At 46.5% G+C, this 21795-nt stretch overlaps 1 protein-coding gene across 1 annotated transcript in view; it reads right to left on the bottom strand.

The window, feature by feature from the left end:
• Positions 1–21795, bottom strand: part of LOC128401307 (cytoplasmic phosphatidylinositol transfer protein 1-like) — a 49103-nt gene that overhangs the window by 15731 nt on the left and 11577 nt on the right. Inside the window, exon 3 of the mRNA XM_053364151.1 lies at positions 1949–2097. Coding sequence (XP_053220126.1) covers positions 1949–2097 — 149 coding nt within the window. The remainder of the gene's footprint in view (positions 1–1948; positions 2098–21795) is intronic.

Genomic DNA, 21795 nt, shown 5'->3' with positions numbered 1-21795 from the left:
GCTCTATAGGACGCACCTTGTTTTAGAGGGGGAGAACAAGAAAGAAAATTCTCCCCCTCTTTGCTCAGCACCCCTTCAGCGAAGCAGCAGGAGAAACGGAGCCCCTTCCATTTCTCCTCCCGCTTGGCTGAAGGGGCGCTGCGCAGCTCTCCCTCTCTGCTGAAGCCAGGAGAGAGTGCGCACCGACCCCTCTCGCTCTCCTGGCTTTGCATTGCTATCGCTGAAGCCAAGGAGCCTGCACTCGCTCCATAGGACGCACACACATTGCCCCTTAATTTTTGGAGGGGGAAAAGTGCGTCCTATAAAGCGAAAAATACGGTACTCCTATAGAGACTCCTTATACTGCGTTTAAAACCAGAATTGCATTTGGGTAGAAACTGTTTCTCAGGCGGCTAGTCCTAGTCTTTATAACCCTGTACCTTCTTCCAGAAGGCATGACACAGAGAAGGGCCTCTCTGCCAGATCTTAGGGTCTAGGAAGTCCTTCACACTCAGCTGTGCACATACACTAACATGCCCCACTCCACTGACAGGTATGCCTTCTTTTCAGAGAGCACCTTTGTGAGGAACGGGGTCAAGTCAAGCAGAGACAGCTCCGTAGGTGGCAGATGTGAGCAAGGGGAGGGGGAGGGCTATGCCTTTTGTCTCCAGCGGTTTTCAAACAAAAGCCAGTCTTGAGTAATTGTCAGAATCCATGACAAGTTAATTGGAAAGCGAAGAACAAATGGGGAGAACAGCAAAACACTGAATCAGCAAGGTACAGCCGGTGGGTGGAAGGGGGGGGGGACGATGATAAAGCTCAGTGGCAGAGCACGTGTTCTGCATGTACAAACTCATACCCCACTAGCTGAAAGCACACTGACCTTTAATCTGAGCATGGGCATCCACACGGGATGGGAGAGGCCCCCCTCCCAGAAGAACCATAACCCCCAGATCTTCAGCTTTCGTTGTGCAAAACGAAAAGGCTTGGCCACATCCGTACCATGCACAATACTACATGGCCCCAACTGCACGATACGTGTAAAGCAGTATTGTACTACTTTTAAACAGTCGTGGCTTTCCCCCAAAGAATCCAGGAGCTTTAGAGTTGTTGTGAGACCCCTATTCCCTGCCTAGAGGGGTTTAGCAGGCAATTCCTCTTCCTGGGAAAGTCTTGAGAATTCTAGCTGTCTGAGGGGGTCTCCTGACAGCTCTCAGCAACTCTTAACAAACAATACTTCCCACGGTGTTTTGAGGGAAGCCATGACACTACAAAGTGGCATCAGAGTGGTTTAAAGGTATAGTGCTTTTTAGAACGCTTAAAAAATATTGTTTGGTTCTGGTTGTGTTTCTTGCCTTGAAGCTCCTCGGGAGGAACAATGGGAGATAATAATCTCAGATCATGGCAGATGAAGATGATGGACTTTTTGGAGCTAGCCAACCTGACTGGAAGAATCCACGACCAGAAGGAGGAGGAGTATCAAGAGGAATGGAATAAGTTTAAAGATTATTTAGTTAAATATGTTAAGATAATTTAAATAGAATTACTTGTGAGTAACAGATTGGCCTAGGCTTTAAATATGTGAAATTATATAATACCATGGATAGAAGTAAAAATGAAAAGAAAGAAAGATGTTAGTTGAACAAGTAGATCTTATATGAAAATAGTGTTGGAAAACTGCTACAAGGAGCTATATGGAAACTCAGCTAGGGGGATTTGAGGAAGTCACCCAACAATGATAACAAAAATGGGACTATAACAGTTAGGATAAATGTTTGTATGTTTGCTTTTTGATATAGTAATGTTTTTCTTGTTTGTTGTTATGTTTGTTATAAATTTGGAAAATCAATTAAAAAAATGAAAAATAAAATAAAATCTCAGATCATGCTTTCTTAAAATAATAAAAAAAAACCCAACCCAAAACCACACACACAAAGATAACAACAAAAGCCACTGGCTGGCTTCTCACCTGGAGAGGTGCACACGTTTTTCGGTGAACTGGCCACAGCCGTGGACAGGGTCTTCGTGGGGCTCATTCTTCACCACTTCCACACCTTCCCCTTTGTCACTCTCTTGGTGGCTGTGCTTGCTGATGGTGTACAGCTGCCCAACACGGTACTGTTAAGGAAATACAAAAGACTGTCATCTTGCACAGCTCAAGAAGCCGAGTTGAGGGGGCCCTGAGTGGGGAGGACTGAGAGCCCCTCTGCCTGCCATTCTCTCAGCCATACAAACTCTGCCTGCCTGAAGCCGGACTGGCCTGTTGAGATCTGAGACTCAACACAGCGGCATTCCCGTTATTTCCATTGTGTGGGTGTAAGTGCTGTTCCTTAAATGGCCAAAACAGCCCCCTCTGCCCACAAAAGGGAAGGGGACGCCAAACTTGGGGGAACCTCTAAGTTCAATATAGAGTCTACCATTCTCTAAGCTTCCAAACCTTCCCTTCTGTCCAAAGTCTGTAATATGTGGATAATGGCCTACACTAGAGAGTTGTCCTAAGAGTTACCGGGACAATATACCAAGAGTGTTTGACCACTCTAAGGCTGAAATCCTTTACACTTACCTGGGAGTAAATCAATGACTTACTTCTTTTTTTAAATTTTTTTTATTAAAGACTTTTTATTGTACAAAAACACGTGTTGTCTCTTTTTTCAAGTTGTGTTTTCTACAATTCAGTTTCATTTGTTGTAAGACATTAGTGTTACATACAATGTTAAGTTATGAGGAAAAGGGGGGGGGAAGGTGAGTGGGGTGGGGTGGTTATATTAATAAGACTTACTTCTAAGTAAATATGTAAAGGAAGATGCTATAAAATACCACACTATTTTTTTAAGTTTTCCTTTTTTTGGAACCTTTTTTTAAATAGCTCTAAACGGTTTTTATGAGGTTTGGGGTTTTTTGCAAGATGCTCCCCTGTTAATTTGTCTTTTAAAACTGCTTTCATCTGGGTATGAACCCAAACCTAGCAAATGTTCTATTTTTACAAATTCTGCCTCTGTGCCCCCACAAGCCTCTTCAACTGAACCAAGAAATCTTATCTGGAGCTTTACCACAAGAACGAAACATGTAGGAAATGAGATGCTAAGTACCTAACACCCACCCACTCGATAATCTGGCAAAATCCTTGCAAGCTCACATCCCCAACTTTATCTAAAAGCATGCAATGTAGATGTAAATGTAGATGTAGATGTACACATCTATTATTTTCCTGCTCCTTGCAGTAAGAAGAATAGCTCATCAGGGTCAAGGGTAGATGAAACCTTTTGTTCCAAACATTGAGCTTTCAGTTCATGCATACACACACACACACACACACACACACACACACACACACTCTTAAAGTTATTCAGGATCATTCAAATGTGGCAACTTGAAACTGTTCAGCTCAGGCTAAGCTTCCCCACTGAATTTACCAGCATTTATTTCATTTTTAAAGCACTTCCCTACACAAGGCACACAAAATGGTGCACTAAAAAAAAGAAGGCTATGTCCACACCACACACTGCAAGCGTGTGGTTCCTCCATCTCCCATCATCCCTGACCATTGGCTATTTTGGCTGAGAACATAGTCCTGGACTAGGTCGGCCTTGGCCTTGATCCAGCAGCCAGGCTCTTCTGACAATCTTACGGTGGACGAAACTCCTCCTGGTCTGGCCTTTCCTCTATATTGTGAACTGTAAGCTCTTGGGAGGCAGAGACCCTGCCCTTTTGTATTCTGGAAAGTGCCATGCGCACTGAGAGCACTACATCACTGAATCAAACAAAACAAACAAGCAACAATGGAGGAAACTTCTCTTGGCTTCCCTGCACCCGGTCACTATTTCATGGACCTGCAAAGGGAGGACCACTTTCTGGAAAACAGGAGGCGTGATGTGTAGTGCACAGCACCGAAGACAGATCACCCGAGTGCCGGCAACAGAGCCAGGGCAGATAAGGAGGGAGCTCCCCACCCCTGCGCATGCTGCACACCAGACTCCCAAAGTGCCCAGGCAGAGCCTGGGAATGTCCTGGTCTCAGTAAGGGCTGTTTTGCACGCATGGGAGAATCCATCCTGCCTGGAGAAGGTCACGGCTGGGGCACTTTGGGGAAGCCCAGACAGGCTGTGTTTACGGCGAAGAATGACCTTGGCCTGTCCTGAACGGGGAGGCCGCAATTCCCAAGGTAGGAAGGAATCCAGGCACGTGACAACAACGAGAAAGCAGTGTGTGTGTGTGTGTGTGTGTGTGTGAGAGAGAGAGAGAGAGAGAGAGAGAGAGAGAGAGAGAGAGATTGAGTGCTAGAAGCTGTGTACACAGCATACATTTAAAGCACATTTCCCCCCTCCCCAGAGAAAACCTGCAGGGAAATGCAGTTGGTAAAGGATGCTGGGAGCTGTAGTTCTGTGAGTGGTGAACTATAGCTCCCAGGACTCTTTTGGGGGGGATAATGTGCTTTAAATGCAATGCATGTACACAGTCAGAAAGATGCAGAATCAGAGTGGTAGATTTTGAGGCAGGGGTGGTGCTGCTTTTTTCAGCCTGAGGGCCGCATTCAGCTCTGGGGAACCTTTCAAGGGCCACATAGCAATTCTGGACAAGGCCAAAGGGGGAAAAACTGGCAGAAGCTGGCTGGGTTCTGCACACACAATCCTCTCTACCCTCCATTCAGGGAAACAAGGGGCATGACTGGGGCTCAAGGACACATTTCAGCCAATTTCAGGGTGCAAAGAAGGGCCTATGAGAGGTGTGTGGCTCGGGAGACATCTGGGAGCCAGAGTGAAAGGCCCAGGGGGTAGTACTTGGCCCCTCACTCTTGCTCCCCCCCCCCACCACAACACACAAACACACACTCCACAAACCGGCAGCCACACTGTAGTCACAAGGCTAAGGAGGCAACATAATGCATGAAATATTGCTGCCATCCTTAGGAGCATTGGATGAGAATGTAGTTGGGATGCTGGAAGGAGCATGGGAAGCTAGGAACTGAGTCAGATGCTTGGTCAACCTAGTCTAGTACTATCTACACTGACTGGCAGCAGCTCTCCAGGATTTCAGACAGCGTTCTCTCCTGGCCTTGCCTGGAGATGTCAGGGATGGAAACAGGTATCTTCTGCATGCAAAGCAGATGTCCTATCACATCCCTGCAATGTCTCCACCAGCTTGGGCTGGTTAATGGCTCTCTCCAACCTATTTAGACTGGGGCTGCATCTCTCCACTGGTCCTATGCACATGGAACAGCAGCACCTGGAGTCACGGATTCCTGGTTTTGACCTGACTCAGCCTTCTGGGCTCTGGGCTTCCGTTTGACGGCTGCTTACGGCTCGGCTCCAACAATTGCACAAACCACAGCTATTCCTTTGGGGGGGGGGTGCAGCACATTCAGTTCTTGTGCCGTCCTGGAAAACGGAAAAGTCATCCAACCACAGCGGCTTGATATTTGCATGTGTGGGCCTGGGTAACTATGGAAAAAACTCACCCATCAAATTCAGCTCTCCAAGGGATCGGCTCAACCTGAAGCTCCCCAGGCGAATATTCTCTCGTCTCGTTCCTCTCCGAGAGCGACTCCCCTCTTATGCAGCCTCCCGTTAAAAAGATAAGCTTTTAAAGTAGCCGATGTGTTGTTTCCTTATGGCTCTCCATGGTGTGATTGACTTATTTAAAAGAGATGGTTTCAAAAGCAAGGCTGGGGAGGGTGTCTGGCCTGGAGAGAGTCCTGAGGGCCAAGCAGAGAGGAATGGAGGGCTGGATTTATTTCCCCCTCTGTAGCCTGCGAGGGATTTTCACTCAGTTGTACAGCATGTCCTTTGCATGCAGTTGGTTCCAGGTTCAATCTGTCGCATCTCCAGGTAGGGCTGCAAGAGAGCCTCTTGTCCTGAGACCCTGGAGAGTTGCTGCCAGTCAGTGTATACAATACTGAGCTAGACAGATCCGTATAAAGCAGCTTCTTGTGATTCCTAGGTTCCCCATCCCTACCATACAGAGGTGTTTGCGGTCCACTAACTAAATACAAGAATTTTTTTGCAGACATGGAAAAAGCAAAGTAGAGGCTGGTTTATTGACTGCCAGAAAACACTTACAGGAGGGGGATTGTTTCTGCAAGGTAAACACTGATGCCAGGGAAGCGATCAGGTTCCAGCAAATTCTGAATATGCTAGCTGGGGCTGTTTGCTCAGCCCCGACAAAAAAAGAGAGTGGCAGCTGTGTTGAAATGAGCTACTTTTAGCCTGCCATACGGATGAGGAAGGGGGAGCTGAATCACAAAACATGCTGTGCGGATTTCAAAGCCCATGTGAGGCCTCAGCCGTCAGGGGGAGCCTTGTCCAAGCTGGCTCAGCCCTCAAAAGATGTAAATGGAAAGGCCTCTCCAAGTATGAACAGAGTGCTACCCTCTCCCAAAACTTCCAAAATAAGAAGGATTTTCAGAGCAGGTGGAGGTGCAATATCCTGGCAGCTTCCAGGCCCAACTCTGCACATTTGAGAAACGAACTTTGCTGGTGAAGGTCCTAGGGCTGCAACCAGGAGCCACAGGAAAGATAACAGGGACTAGCACCATACAAAGTACTGCAAATTATTAGGGCAAGTATTATGTATCTGCTCAGACATAACGCCAATGTTCCCCAACAATCTTCCCCCTGCTCCCAGTTCTGTCCAAACTCAATTAGTGATTTGCATAAAGTATGCCTGTGGAGGAAATGTATGCAAAAATATGGTATATTTTATTACATTTATACCCTTTGCAGCAGCCCCAACACCCTTTCAAGGAGCTAAAGGCAGCAAATTGGAGTCTTCCCCTGCATTTTATCTCCACAACAACCCTGTGAGGTAGGGTTCAGCTGATTATTGGGTCACATACACCCCATATGATTAACATTTAGGATTCATATAGTGCTTTCAAAGGTCAAAAATACTTCACGTTGCGTGCATTATTAGTGTAATCTTTACAATGGCCCTGTAAGATAGACCGTTATCATTACCCCCCATACCGGAGGCTGACATGGAGAGAGTAGACCACCTACAACCACCTAGTGAATTAATGGCAGCCCATCTTCTCTCTCTGGTTAGGTAAATGTCTGTGGAGGCAATTCACCCAGGGAAGCTCTTTCACACAAACACTTCCCCCCATGTGAAATGGTCCCGTGCAAGGACTGTGGAGCCTCCATGAGGCACAGGATCCCCAAAAGTGAATTAAAGTGAGATAGCTATGGAAATATTGACTCTTCTTCCACCTTAAACACAACCAGAATTCTCTCGTTTCTGAGAGTCAACTTGCACGTTGCCTTTGCCTTGGTTTTGTAGATATGTAAGTACAGCTAGAGGAAAACAAACAGAGCAGAAAGTAGCAACACAGAGATCTTACCCCGAGGCTGTATAAACACGGAAGTTTATTCCATTTCATGACATTTCCCTTACTATTAATTTCCACATTATATCTGAGCTTTCACACAATGTAAAAGCCACTTCTAGAACTAAAGCGGAATACACTTCAAGTTCAGCACTCTTTTCCACATTGTTTGCAAATGTTTTTTTTTTCTTTTTTCTGGAAGCAATTAACATGGAAATGAGCTCTAAGCTTGCATGATATTCCACTATAGTTCCAGAAGTGGCTTTTACATTGTGTGAAAGCTCAGCTATAATGCTGAACTTAACAGAAATGGGCAAGTTGGGAAAACAGAATAAACTACTATGTGAATGCAGCCTGGAACAAACCAATATGCTAAAATGAATCCTGCATACGGCTGATGTACAACTACTCCATTTTTCACACTGCCAAACAACGCCATTCACTCAAAAATAATCTGTGGGCTCTTCTTGAGTAGATACGCACCTACTCATCCATACCACCCATCTACGCCCTCTCCATTGACACCAATTGTCCTCCATGGCATCCAATACATAGCCGAATCTGATCAACTTTGAAGTGTGCTGATTGGCTAGGAAGCATTCTGCTCACATGATCCCTGACTGGCTAGGACAGCCCTGCAGCTGACTTGGACTGAAGCTGCCATTATCCCTGACCATTGGGGCTGGTGACAGCCGTACCCTAAAACATTTGGAGGGCACCAGGCTACGGAACTTTGAGTTTAGGATCATACATCTGACAAATCTTTAATTTAGCACCCAGGAAAAACAGTGGCACTCAAGAGGACAGGGTTGCGGGTTGTGTGTGTGACGAATATTCAAAAAAGCAAGTACTTGGGAGAGAAAATCTTTATATGCCCACTACATGGCTAAAACTGGAGCATATTCATCACAAGTCTGAATTTTGTGTTAGCTGAAACATATCCAGGGCATGTACACCACCACCTTGCACACTGCAGTACAAGGATCTGGGAGACCAGGGTTCAAATCTCTCCTCTGCCATGAAGCTCACTGGGTGACTTTAGGTCAGTCACCGCCTCTCAGCCTAACCTACCTAACAGGGTCATTGAGGGGGTTCAATGAGGAGGGTGGGAAAACCACGTACTGCACCTTGAGCTCCTTGGAGAAAAAGGTGGGATGTAAATGTCAATCAACCAATCAATAACAGAGGCTGGATGTAGAAGTTTTGACCTGTGGAAGAGCTGGAACATACATCAGTCCCAAGTCCTCCATAGAAAAATAGGAATTCTCCTATTGCCCCCCCCCCTCGCTTGCTAGAAACTTAAACATGACTACTACTTTTCTTGCTCGACAAATAATGTGGGAGGGGGGAGAAGTTCACTTGACAATGTCTTCGCATACTCATTATTTTATTGTTCTGCTGAAGCTTCTTGTCATCACTCTAACTGCTGGAGAGCTATTATCTGTACTCCATCAAATTGTCAGTGTTATCCGCATGTTAACCTGAAATCACCACTCGCACAGCGCATTACTAATCACCACACTTTCCCAGAGCAGGGCAGAGCTGCAGGGAGCCCTTGGAGCAATGCAGTGCCTGTTGTCAACATTTATTTTATTTTATTTTATATTTATGAGATTTATATACTACCCTTCAACACAAGATCTCAGGGCGCTTCACAATATAAACATTGCTGTGTCCACAGCAGCGGATGCTTCCAAGAACTCCGCTCCCCACAGAAAACCAAAGCATGGAAAAAGTGGGGTCGCGGCTCAGTGGTAGAGTATCTGCTTTGCATACAGAAGGCCCCAGCTTCAGTCCCTGGCATCTCCAGGCCAACATGAGCAGCGGTTTCTTGGAGAACCGCTGTAGACACTGAGCACGGACCAAGCAAGCCACTGGTGCAATAGAAATAGCCTATCACGTAACGATCCAATGATGTTTGTGTCCATCCTTTGGAGGGAACCAGGCTTAGGAAAAGCCGGTCACCTATGGCGGGTCAAAATTGTCTACAGTAGACCATGGGGAGAAGCTATAAGAAAGCTAGGAATGAAGCAACTTTCTAGTCCTCAGGCCGCATGCATTCAGTTGGACTAGTAAAATCTTCTTGTGCATTAGTAACCTTGATCAGTGACCACATTTCACCCAACCTGCAGCATTGGAAACTGCCTTATATCCAAGTCAGAATATTTGTCCACAGCACAGAATTTTCTAATTTCCAGCAGCAGATCAGGGTCTTAGGCAGGGAGAGATCTTCCCCACAGATGGCTGCCTGGCCCTGATTATTTGGAGATGCTGGGGACTGAACTGGGGACTTTCTAGGTGCGAAGCATTTGCTCTGGTGCTGAGTCACAATTTCTGCCTGGGGGGTGGGTTGCAATGTTTTCCCTTCCCCAGCATCCCTGAGCCCAGAAGGTCATGCTGCCCTAAGCAAGCAGGTTGGCCACGTGAGTGACGAGGTCTGCCACATCCATGCAAATGGTATGAAAACAGTGTTAATTATATAAATGCAAAATGTGCAAATGAACTCTTTCCAAAGAGACAATCAGCCCAGAACAAACTGTCCGCCTCTTCTGCAGGGGATTCATCCTTCTTGGATGGCATCGCTACAGCAGCACTGCACCTTCTTTGGACCCTTTTCCTAACGGGCCAATTATATACTACCCTTCAACACAAGATCTCAGGGCGCTTCACAATATAAACATTGCTGTTTCCTTGCCATTTCCATCTGCTTTGGTGCCAAGGCCATCTTCCTTCTCCTCTGGAATAACACTGAACATGCTTTGGTTGTTCAAAAAGATCAAGTTGATCTGAGTCATTTATCAAACAGCTTCTCCTGAGCAGAGGCTCCAACCAGCGTAAGCTGGTCCATTTGGGCAAATGGGGCACTGCCCCACCAACCTCAGTCTGCCCTCTGCCAGCCCACACCTGCTCTGACTTTGTAACTTACAACAGGGCCAGCGGGTGGCACTGGCCGTCAGCTTTCCCCTCCGTCCTTATCCTCCATGCTGCCCCTTGTAGGGGCAGGGAGGAGGAGAATGGGGACAAACCCAGAATGGTTGGCTCTCTCTGTCGTTGCCTCTGGCCCCACCAACTGGTGGTCTTCCTGCCTTTTGCCCTACCAGTCCCAATGTGTACCAGCCAGCACTAACTCCAAACTTTCAGCAGCTTTGGGAACATCATGTTGAAGCAGTGCAGAAGAGAGAGAAATAAGGGGAGGTGGATGCTTGTAACTACAGCCACTGCTGACCAAGAGGGAAGTCTTCGATCTAACACCAACTAAACTTGCTAAAATGTATAGGACAAGAAATAAGGAGTGTTGGAAATGTAAAGAAAAGGAAGGGAACTTATATCATATGTGGCGGACCTGTAACAAGGTAAATGCATATTGGGAAATGATATATAATGAGTTAAAGAAAATGTATAAGTCAGGCTTTCTCAACCTTGGCCCTCCAGATGTTTTGAGACTACAATTCTCATCATCCCTGACCACTGGTTCTGCTAGCTAGTGATCATGCGAGTTGTAGGCCAAAAACATCTGGAGGGCCAAGGTTGAGGAAGCCTTGTATAAGCCTTCCAGTCGGGATTCAGGCCTCATCATGGGACTGAAACTGCCTTGGTCGCACTGGTTGATGATCTCCGGCGGGCTAGGGACAAAGGTGAGAGCTGTTTCCTAGTTCTGCTGGATCTCTCAGCGGCGTTTGATACCATCGACCATAACATCCTTCTGGACCGTCTTGAGGGGCTGGGAGCTAGGGGCACTGTCATACAGTGGTTCCGCTCCTTCCTCCTGGGCCGTGTTCAGAAAGTGGTGGTGGGGGATGAGTGTTCAGACCCCTGGGCTCTCACTTGTGGGGTGCCTCAGGGTTCTGTCCTCTCCCCCATGCTTTTCAACATCTACATGAAGCCGCTGGGAGAGATCATCAGGGGATTTGGGCTGGGTGTTCATCAGTATGCGGATGATACCCAGCTCTACCTCTCTTTCAAATCAGAACCAGTGAAGGCAGTGAAGGTCCTGTGTGAGTGCCTGGAGGCGGTTGGAGGTTGGATGGCGGCTAACAGATTGAGGTTGAATCCTGACAAGACAGAAGTACTGTTTTGGGGGGACAGGAGGCGGGCAGGTGTGGAGGATTCCCTGATCCTGAATGGGGTAACTGTGCCCCTGAAGGACCAGGTGCGCAGCCTGGGAGTCATTTTGGACTCACAGCTGTCCATGGAGGCACAGGTCAAATCTGTGTCCAGGGCAGCTGTTTACCAGCTCCATCTGGTACGCAGGCTGAGACCCTAAGTGCCTGCGGACTGCCTCGCCAGAGTGGTGCATGCTCTGGTTATCTCCCGCTTGGATTACTGCAATGTGCTCTACGTGGGGCTACCTTTGAAGGTGACCCGGAAACTACAACTAATCCAGAACGCGGCAGCTAGACTGGTGACTGGGAGCGGCCGCAGAGACCACATAACACCGGTCTTGAAAGACCTACATTGGCTCCCAGTACGTTTCCGAGCACAATTCAAAGTGTTGGTGCTGACCTTTAAAGCCCTAAACGGCCTTGGTCCAGTATATCTGAAGGAGCGTCTCCACCCCCATCGTTCTACCCAGACACTGAGGTCCAGCACCGAGGGCCTTCTGGCGGTTCCCTCACTGCGAGAAGCCAAGTTACAGGGAACCAGGCAGAGGGCCTTCTTGGTAGTGGCGCCTTCCCTGTGGAACACCCTCCCACCAGATGTCAAAGAGAACAACAACTACCAGGCTTTTAGAAGACATCTGAAGGCAGCCCTGTTTAGGGAAGCTTTTAATGTTTGATGTATTTTAATATTCTTTTGGAAGTCGCCCAGAGTGGCTGGGGAGGCCCAGCCAGATGGGGTATAAATAATAAATTATTATTATTACTTTGTTAAAAAGCCGGAAGCATTTTTATTGGTTATAGTGGGTGAAGAGATACCAATGGGTGATCAAAAACTGTTTACATATGCAACAACTGCAGCAAGAATCCTTTTAGCCCCAAAATGGAAACAACAAGAAATACCAACGAAAGAAGAGTGGCAGATGAAGATGATGGACTTTGCGGAATTGGCGAAGCTGACTGGAAAAATCTGAAACCAACGTGATCAAGCTTTCCAAAAAGACTGGAGTAAATTTATACAATTCTTGAAGGACCATTGTAAGCAACTAACACTAGCAGGGTTATAAGACTTGTAATGATAATTGTTACTACCCTTTTATATTTATTTAAAAATTGTGATATTCTGAATGAGTGAAACGTAAAATAGAAACTGTATAAATGCTATGATATACAAATGAATTTTGAAAACCATGAGGTGGGAAGGAGGGAAGTTGACAAGCTCATATGAGCAAAAGAAGTAAAGTGGATAACGAAGATGTGTTTAAATATTATAAAATAGAAAATTAATAAAAATATAAAAAAGGAAAGTCTTAGACACTTCTCTAGTGGTCTTCAGTACCAGGCACAGAATTCTTCCACCCATCATAGAATCATAGTAAGCTGCATTACACTAAGCCAGACCACTGGTTCATTTAACTTAGTATTGTCTACACTGACTCGCAGCAGCTCTCCAGGATTTCAGACTGGAGAATGTTCCAGTCCTTCATGGAGGTGCTGAGGACTGAACCTGGGACCTTCTGCATGAAAACCAGATGCTCTACCACTGAGCCACCGTCCTTTCCCAAGTACCATACCAAGCTGCTCTATACCAAGTCAGACCATTGGGTCTCAGTAGAGGCTTACCAAGGATCCAGACCTAAGTATTTTCCAACCCTTCCTGAACAGATCTAGGATTTTGTATGCAAAACTTCTGCTTTACTACTGAGCTGTGGCCTTTCCCATAACTACTTCTGCCATGTACTCCGGAATGGCACACATTGGGTAAAATCCTTGGAAGTAAACTACATTCCTTGTCTGGAATATAATGAGTTTCTAATCCTTATGAGTGAGTCAAACAAATTCACAACTTGTGAATATATAGATATTAAGTTGAAATTTTCAGAAGGCAGAGATGCTTTGCTTTAAGCCTGCCTTCCCAATGGCTAACAAGAGCTGAATAAAGGAAGTTCTATGAAAACATAAAAACCTAAGAGCAGCCCTGTCGGATCAGGCCAATGGCCCATCTAGTCCAGCATCCTGTTCTCACAGTGGCCAAGAAGAAGTCTATAGGAGGACCTGAGAGGAACCATATCGTCTCCACTTGCAATTCATAGCAACTGGAAGTCAAGAGGCATAATGGCTCTGAAGGTGGAGCTAGATAGTCTTATCCATCCTGAATGTGCCTGAACCCCTTTTAAATACATCCAAGTTGATGGCCATCACCGCTTCTTGTGGGAGCAAACTCCATAGATTAACTATGCACTATGTGAATAAGTTATTTTCTCTGCCTTGCAGATCTTCCAACAATCAGCTTCACTGGTTGGTCCCAAGTTCCAGCATTGTGAGAATATGCCTGATTTGCAAAATTTATTCCTGCTGCAAAGCTCTTTTATTTTTTGCAAGGATGTTAGGGTTTGTTAAGCACTAAAGTTGCAGGGCTCTGCCTTCTTGAGTCCTTTGCATTTTGCAGCTGCTAGGAAAGGCACTGGCGTCTGTGTAATGATCTACATACGCAGTTACCAAGGCCTGGCAGCCGGGATACATGCATACTAGCCTTCTTTAGTATGCCTGGCCAGGATGCAAATTGACAGGGGTGAAGAAGATGTCTGCTGTGCTTTCTCCTTTTTTGGATAAAGACAGACCACAGATCTTTCAGTTGTATCTAAATAAATCCTACTCAAAGTAAACCTGTTGCAATTAATAGTCCTAAATTAGCAGTAGCATATTAGTATCATGGTTTCCTTCAAAGAATCCTGGGAGATGTTGTTTGTTAAAGGTATTGAGAGCTGTTAGGAGACTCCTGCTCCCCTCATAGAGCTACAACTTCCCAAACAGTTTAACAGTCAATCAGTCTTCAAAGGGAACTCTGATTTTTGTAGCTCTGTATTTTTGGTTGAAGCATAATAAGGGGGGGGAGGGGTGAAAGCAGGTTTGCAGAGTTACCGGCTATTTTTACTTGACCTGTTGGTGAGCTTTATGCTCACTCAAATTTTGGTGGGTGTTAAATAGCTGACTTTTTCTTTTTTTTAGTGCTCTGTCGTAGAGATATTATGCTGTTTATTATGCACTGCTGTTTTATGGCTGCACTTAAGCTGTTTTTATTTGAACAGCACAGATCATCGAACAATAGAACTGGAGAGTTGGAAGAGATCCCTCTTTACCAAGCTAAACATACCCAACTCCCTTCTCTGCACACGTTGCAGCTTGCCAATATCCTTCTTAAACTGTGGTGCCCAGAACTGGACACAGGACTGCAGGTGGCATCTGACAAAGGCAGAATAGAGCGGTAATATTACTTTCCTTGATCTGGACACTGTTGATGCAGCCTAGAATTGCATTAGCATTTTTTGCTGCTGCATCACGCAGCTGACTCATGTTAAGTTTGTGGTCTACTGGGACTCCTAGATCCTTTGCACATGTACTGCTGTCAAGCCAGATGTTCCTCATCCTACATTTGTGCTCCAGGAAAGACTAGAACCATACATTTGTCCCTACTGATATTCATTTTGTTAGCTGTCCAACTTTGAACCCATGAACCCTGATACCTCTCCCAGTTTGGTGTCATCTTGATTTTGATGCACATCCCTTCTATTCCTTCACCCAAGTCATTTTTAAAGACAACCCCGGACCCAGGATAGAATCCTGCAGCACGACATTTGCCACTTTTTCCTGGGATAACAAGGAACCATTGATGTATCTGAGCACAGATGTAAAATGTAGTATATAAACAAAGCAACTGGGACTACACATTTCCCATCTGAATAAATAGGTCTTTACCACAAGTGCCCACTTGTTAGGGTTTGCTTTTAATTTGTTTTTTGTATTTGTGTTTTTAATGGTTTTTAATTTATACTGTTGTTGTTTTGCCGTTGTTTTATTAACTGTAATAATAATAATAATGTGGATTATGTTTGTTATGTGTTTGTGCAAGTGTATACACATACACACACAAAATATTTTATAAATACACAAAATCTTTTATAAATACACAAAATCTTTTATAAATACACACACTATGCACAAATGCACACACAAACTCTCTCTCTCTCTCTGTGTGTGTGTGTGTGTGTTCTACATACACACCCATACAGAGAAATTGCAAATGTTAATTATCCAGCCAGAGCAAAGGTGGGTGGCGGGCCCCCAAACCCACCATGTGGGGCAGGGGAGGAAAGCCTTCTGTCTCTCCACAATATCTGCAGCATACCTTTAGTTTCCGCTCCTCCACAGACCTGTGCATGAGGAAGTTTCCATGACGCACGCTACCACGGCAACTAAGGCCTTTCACGTGAGGAGGCAGGAAGCCGCATGATTGACACTCCTTGTGCTGAGCAGGGGAGGCCTCTGTGAAGCGGGCAGCCTGCGTTCCCAGGCCACAGGAAGGGTGTCGTAGGATGCTGCACACACTGGGCCTGTGGCCTCCTCAAAGGCCCATCTATTCAAACTCCGGGCCACAAAATACACAGCCTGGTGTTTCCCAAAAGATTTCCCCTCCTTAAAACTGCATGGGCTTTGGCATTTCCCTTCCCCCAGAAGTTTCACTCTTCCCACAACAAACTGGTTAGGGCTGGCAAGAAGAAAGGCTGCCCAGAAAGTCAGTGGTTGGGGAACCTGTGGCCCTCTCGGACTCCAGCTCCCATCAGCCCCAGGCAGCAAGGCCAACAGTCAGAGATGATGGGAGTTGTGGTCCAACCATGTCCAGAGAACCACCCTGCGGTAAGATGTGTGACCAAGTGAGGATCTAAACACAGGCCTCTCTGGTTCAAAGCCAAAACATTGGCTTCTAGCTTTCATTAGGCATCTAACAGGCCAGCTTGGGCTGCTATTGCAGGTGTTGGGAACCTTTGGCCCTACAGTTGCTGCTGAGGTAAAACTCCTACCACATTGGCCATGCTTGCTAAGCCTGATGGGAGTTGTAGTTCAGCTACATCTCGAGGACCAAAGGTTTCCTGGCCATGACAATTAGATGATTTACTAGTGAACTGCCCATCACCAAGGGCCATTACCCAAGCCTCTGCTATTACTCAGTGAAGAGTCACATGCGAGAAAGAACGTGCTTTGCCTGCAAAAGAACTCCAACTCCCATGAGCCTCAGATACATATGAGGTGTACCATGTTGTCTACTTTGATGTAGACAGTATTGTGCTAGAAGGATTCTTTGATCTGCCTTGGTTTGAGGCAGCTGCCTTTGTTTCCCCCTGGGACCAGGCTGTGATCATGCATTCATTATCTTTCCTTGTCCCTTGGTAGCACTTGAGCATGACAAAGAGACAAATCTGAAACTGCCTTTTATTATATTATACCTCTTCTAAGTTCCACGAGCCTTATTGCCTTTGCCCTCACTTCAACCCGGTGAGGTAGGCTGCTTGTTGTTGTTTTTTACAGACAGCAATTTGACATTTTAAGAGTTTTGCCCAAGGTGGAACAAGGAGTCCAGGGTAAATATGGGGCTTAAACCAGATTCCCTAAAATCTTGTGCAAGCCAGTGTGGTGTTATAGTTAGAATATTTCAGAATACAGCAGGAGAACCAGGTTCAAATCCCCACCAGGAGCCACTTGCCAAATCTCAGCCTAAGTCTACCTCACACAGGGATGTTAGGAGGATAAAATGGGGAAGTATGAGAAAATCATGCATACTGTCCCAAGGTCTTTAAAGGAAAGGTGGGGTGATAAGTAAAGAAATATATTGCTATTCACTGGATCCACACTACAGTCTCCTGAGATCAGGCACTGCTGGGATGTCCCCAAACAGCTCCCTCTTTCCATCACCACAACATTCAGTTCTGTTTTGGAGACATCATAGCAGTTCCAGTTGCTAAGCTCACAGGAGCTGCTTTATATCAAGTTATTTATTCCTAGGAATTAATAGATCACCATTTGTCATGTAGTCCCAGGGCAGATTACACACAGTACAACACAATTAAACCATCTTAATGTCTTCCATCCACAAAGCCGTGTGCGAAAAGTTGTGCCCTAAGCCGACATCAAAATGTTGACTACAGCAGCAGGGCACCTGTGGTCCTCCAGATGTTGTTAAACTCCAGCTCCCGTCAACTCCAGACAGCATAGTCAATGGCAAGGATGCTGGGAGTTGTAGTCCAATGACATCAAGAAGGCCAAATATTCCCCACCCTTCATTTACAGTGACAGGGCCAGAAGCATTCCACAATTTGGAGGCCACCACAGAAAAGGCCCTGTCATGCACTGCTACCCCACAAACTTCACAGGGCCTCCCCTGCAGATCTCAAGTCATGGGCTGGTCCATATGGGAGGTGGCACTCTTTCAGATATCTGGGGCCTAAGCCATAGGGCTTTGTCTGTCAAGGGAAGCACCTTGAATCGGGCTTGGAGGCACACTGGGAGTAGTCTATCCAAGTCAGGGCCAAGGAACCTGTGGTCCTCCCGATTAACTCCCTTCAGCCCCAGCCAGCACAGTAAACAAATAATGAAGGTTGAGGGGTTCAGAAACATTTGAATTTACCCATCCCTATCTAAGCCTGGTTTATCAGTACTAAGAACTTAGGATTTTCACAGGTCAAGATCCAAGGAATTGCATGCCTAGTTCTGAATGCCAGAAGAGGGTTCTGATTTGTGATTCTCAAAAACCAGTTGCAGAGACCAAACCTGCCATCTCTCTTGGAAAGTAACTGGTTTATAACCAAAGCTGTGTACATTTATGTGGTGATGTCAAAAGTGCTAGTGGGCACTGAGTTCAGTTTCATGAGTTTTCTTGTTTTTTGAAAAAAGAAAAGAAAGAAAAGAAAAAGAAAGGCTGCGAAAGACCCCTGCCTGAAGCCCCTGAGAGTGGCTGCCAGTCAGTGCTGGCAATACTATGCTAGATAGTCTGACTCAGTACAAGGCAGTTTTTTTGTTCCTCGGAGCTGCTTGGAAGTTGTGTCAGAAGTGCCCACGGAATGACTGAAGAAGATTGCCTATTTAAGCTGCATCTGTCAAAGGGAGCGAATGTGTCACTCCGCATTGACCAAATCGGCTTCTCCAAGAAGCTCATCCAGATTGAGATCCGACCCCTCCACCTCCTCAGAGCGGCAACTTAAATCTAGTTAGCGCAAAAAGATTGTCAGCGTAACCATGGCGCTGGGGCCTTTACCACCACACAGCCCCTGGCCATCCTGAGAAGCAGCGAGTTCTCCTCCTGACTCATCCTGAATGGAAGGCCCATTTTTAGAGAGTTAAAACATTGTAGAAATAGCACCTGTCACATGAAACTGTGCTCTGAAATTAAATAATCCAGTATACTGTGCTGGGTGTTTGTGTGTTATAACAGTCTTCCCCAACATGGCGCTCTCCAGATGTTTTGGACTACAACTCCCATCAGACCCAGCCAGCAGGCGACGATGAGATTTGTAGTCCAAAAACATCTGGAGAGGTTTACCAATCTGGGAAAAGCAGAGTCAAGAGTGCCAGGCTGGCGTGCTAAACTAGAATTGGGGAGACGCTGGTTCAAATTAATATTGGTAGTGGTGGTAGCAGCAGCAACACAACATTAAGTGATAGAATTTGCTCTAAAAAGAGGCAGTGATGGCCACCAGCTTGGATGGCTTTAAAAGAGGATTAGACAAATTCATGGAGGAGGGTGAGGCTAAACTCCTACTAACCACAATGGCTATGTTCTACCTCCACTGTGAAAAGCAGTAACGCTTCAGACTACCAATTGCTGGAAATGGAAGGAGGGGAGAGCAGATGTTGTGCTCAGATTCTGCTTGTGGGTTCCCCATTGGGGCATCAGGCTGGTCACTGTAAGACTAGGATGCTGAACCAGATGTGCCACTGGCTTGGTCCAGTTCTTACATTTGCATAGTAGTATTTGTAAGACGCCTCATAAAATTAATTCTCTGCAAAAATAAAACATAACAACGACACAGTATAAAATTCCCACTCGGCCATGAAGCTCAGGGGGTCAGCCATTTCCAGTTTCGCCTACCTCTGAGGGTTGTTGTGAGGAAGAAAAGGTGGGGAGGACTTTGTGCATTCCCTGAGCTTACTGAAGGAAGGGTGCACTATATAAATGTAATGAATAAATGAACTTGGCATGCGCAAGCCATCCTTTGCTCTTGCAGCCCTCGAGCAGTGAATCTGCATGCCTGTGCTAGTCCACCTCAGGAGGAAAGCCTGAGGTTATAAGGAGCTGCTAGGAATTGTAGTCCAAAACAGCTGGAGGGCCCCAGTTTGGGGGAAGGCTGTTACCCCTTCAAGCCTGCAGGCTGTGCGATTCTGGGCATGCCAGCTCTGCTTGAGGTGAGAGCCGCCAGTGAACAGTGGGAGTTCTCAGCAGCAGGAAAACCTCTGAAGGCAGCAGGTCCAGCATCCCCAGAACAGGACAATTAACGCCACCCCAGGGAATTTCTCACACCTTCCCCAGAGTGTCAGTATCACACCCATATGACTTCTTCCTCTGTTTACACAGAAAGCCGAGAACTGGTAGTACAAAGAGCTTGTATTGTCCAGGAAAGGTGGTTGGGACTAAGATGCTCCTTCCAAGTCTAGCTGGATCCAGGAGCCAATTCAAAAACTCAAGGAGCTGTTTCCCCTCCTCTCCAATAAAAAGGGTGCTGCGTGCAGAAAGTTCAACACAACCATTTTGCTTTTTACAAGCAGGGGGATACTGGCGTGGGGACGCTTTGCAACAAACAGCCGCCTACATGGGGCTAGTGCAAAAGGTGGCTTCTAGATCGGTAAGCAGGGCAACCCAATGGGATTGCAGGCCACCGGTCCTGAAATTGCTGCACTGGCTGCCAAGCTAAATTCAAGGTGTTAGTACCAGCGTAAGAAGTCCTAAATCGCTTAGGACCCATGTCCCAAAAAGTGTGCCTTCTTTGATACCAACCATCTCAGACTCTACGAATGACAGGTGAGGCCTTGGTGGTGGTGCAATCACTGGGGGGGAGGCGGTGGCTGCCCAGTCGGCGCTGACCCATGACAGGGCCTTTTCAGTGGTGGTTCCCCACATGCCAAATACCCTCCCTGGTGCAGTGCACCTGTTTCCATTGCCATCGGCTTCCAGGAGGAAGTTAAAAACCCTCCTGTTTCTGCAAGCATTTGACAGCTGAAGGATAGTGTTTTAATTATGTTTAGAATGTTTTAAACTGCTTTTCGAATGCTCTTTAAAAGCAACCACATTATTATTGATATGTTCGCTGCTCTGGCTCCTTAGGGAGGAAAGGTGGGATATAAACAGGAAAAGGATTAAACGATATGGTACATCTGGAGGACCACAGGTTCCCCCACCCTGTAAGGTGCAGCGGTTAGAGCATTGGGCTTGAAACTGGGAAACCAGGGCTCAAATCCCCACTCAGCCATGAAGCTCACTGGGCTAGTCACTACCTCTCAGCCTAACCTACCTCACAGGGTCGTTGTGAGGATAGGATTGGGGAGTGTGTGCTGCATTGAGCTTTTTAGAAGAAAGACGGAATATAAACGTAATATCAGGAAGATGCATGGCCATTTGCTATGGCTCAGCTGGTTAGATCATAGTGCTGATAACGCCGAGGTTGCAGGTTTGATCCCCGTATGGGACAGCTGCATATCCTTTCATTGCAAGGGGCTGGTTTAGATGATCTTAGAATCCCTTCCAACTTTACGATTCTACGATTCTATGTACTTCCAGGATGTCCAACTCCTCACCCAGAGAGTGTATTGACCAGAGATAGGGCACCTGTGGCCCTCCGGATGTTGCTCAACTCCAGTCCTCCCTGACTACTGGCTGGCGTTTAAGGGAGTTGAAGTCCGAGAACATATGGAAGACCACAGGTTCCCCACCCCTGGTTCTCCACTTTTAAATGCTCTGAGGCGCCCCTCACTGCAAGGAGATCTCGTCCCTCATGCGTGGATGGAGCTCCTAAGCAGGGCCACTTCCTGTGCTCTCTAGCTTGCCCTGCTCCCTGGTGTTCATGCAGACCCTGTGTCAGGGACAGGGTGGCAGGTGCAGCTTCACGCACACGCATCAACACGCGCGCAAATGAATCTGAACAGGCCTCATGGGAAACAACAAAAGAGTACTGAACTCCAGTCATTGCAAAGCAAGTAGATATTCAACAGGCTGGTCCCAGGGCTTAGATTCAAACCACCTGAGGATATGTATAGGATATGCATAGAAGCCCCACGGCTGTCAACACAGGGCCAGTGGGTGCACATGTGCCCACGGAGGCCTTTCTGGTGCCCAAGGGGTACATCTCATTCTACAGGCCCAAGTGTGTCTGTGTGTGTGTTTGTGTGTGTGTGTGTGTGTGTGTGTGTGTGAGAGAGAGAGAGAGAGAGAGAGAGAGAGAGAGAGAGAGAATGGAATACAGTGGTGCCCCGCAAGACGAATGCCTCGCAAGACGAAAAACGCGCAAGACGAAAGGGTTTTTCGGTTTTTGCGTTGCTTCGCAAGACGATTTTCCCTATTGGCTCGTTTTCGTCT

The sequence above is a fragment of the Podarcis raffonei genome, chromosome 14, assembly GCF_027172205.1.
Source record: "Podarcis raffonei isolate rPodRaf1 chromosome 14, rPodRaf1.pri, whole genome shotgun sequence".
NCBI lineage: Eukaryota > Metazoa > Chordata > Lepidosauria > Squamata > Lacertidae > Podarcis > Podarcis raffonei.
Note: the sequence above shows the minus strand (reverse complement) of the source record. Positions and strands in the feature narration are given on the sequence as shown.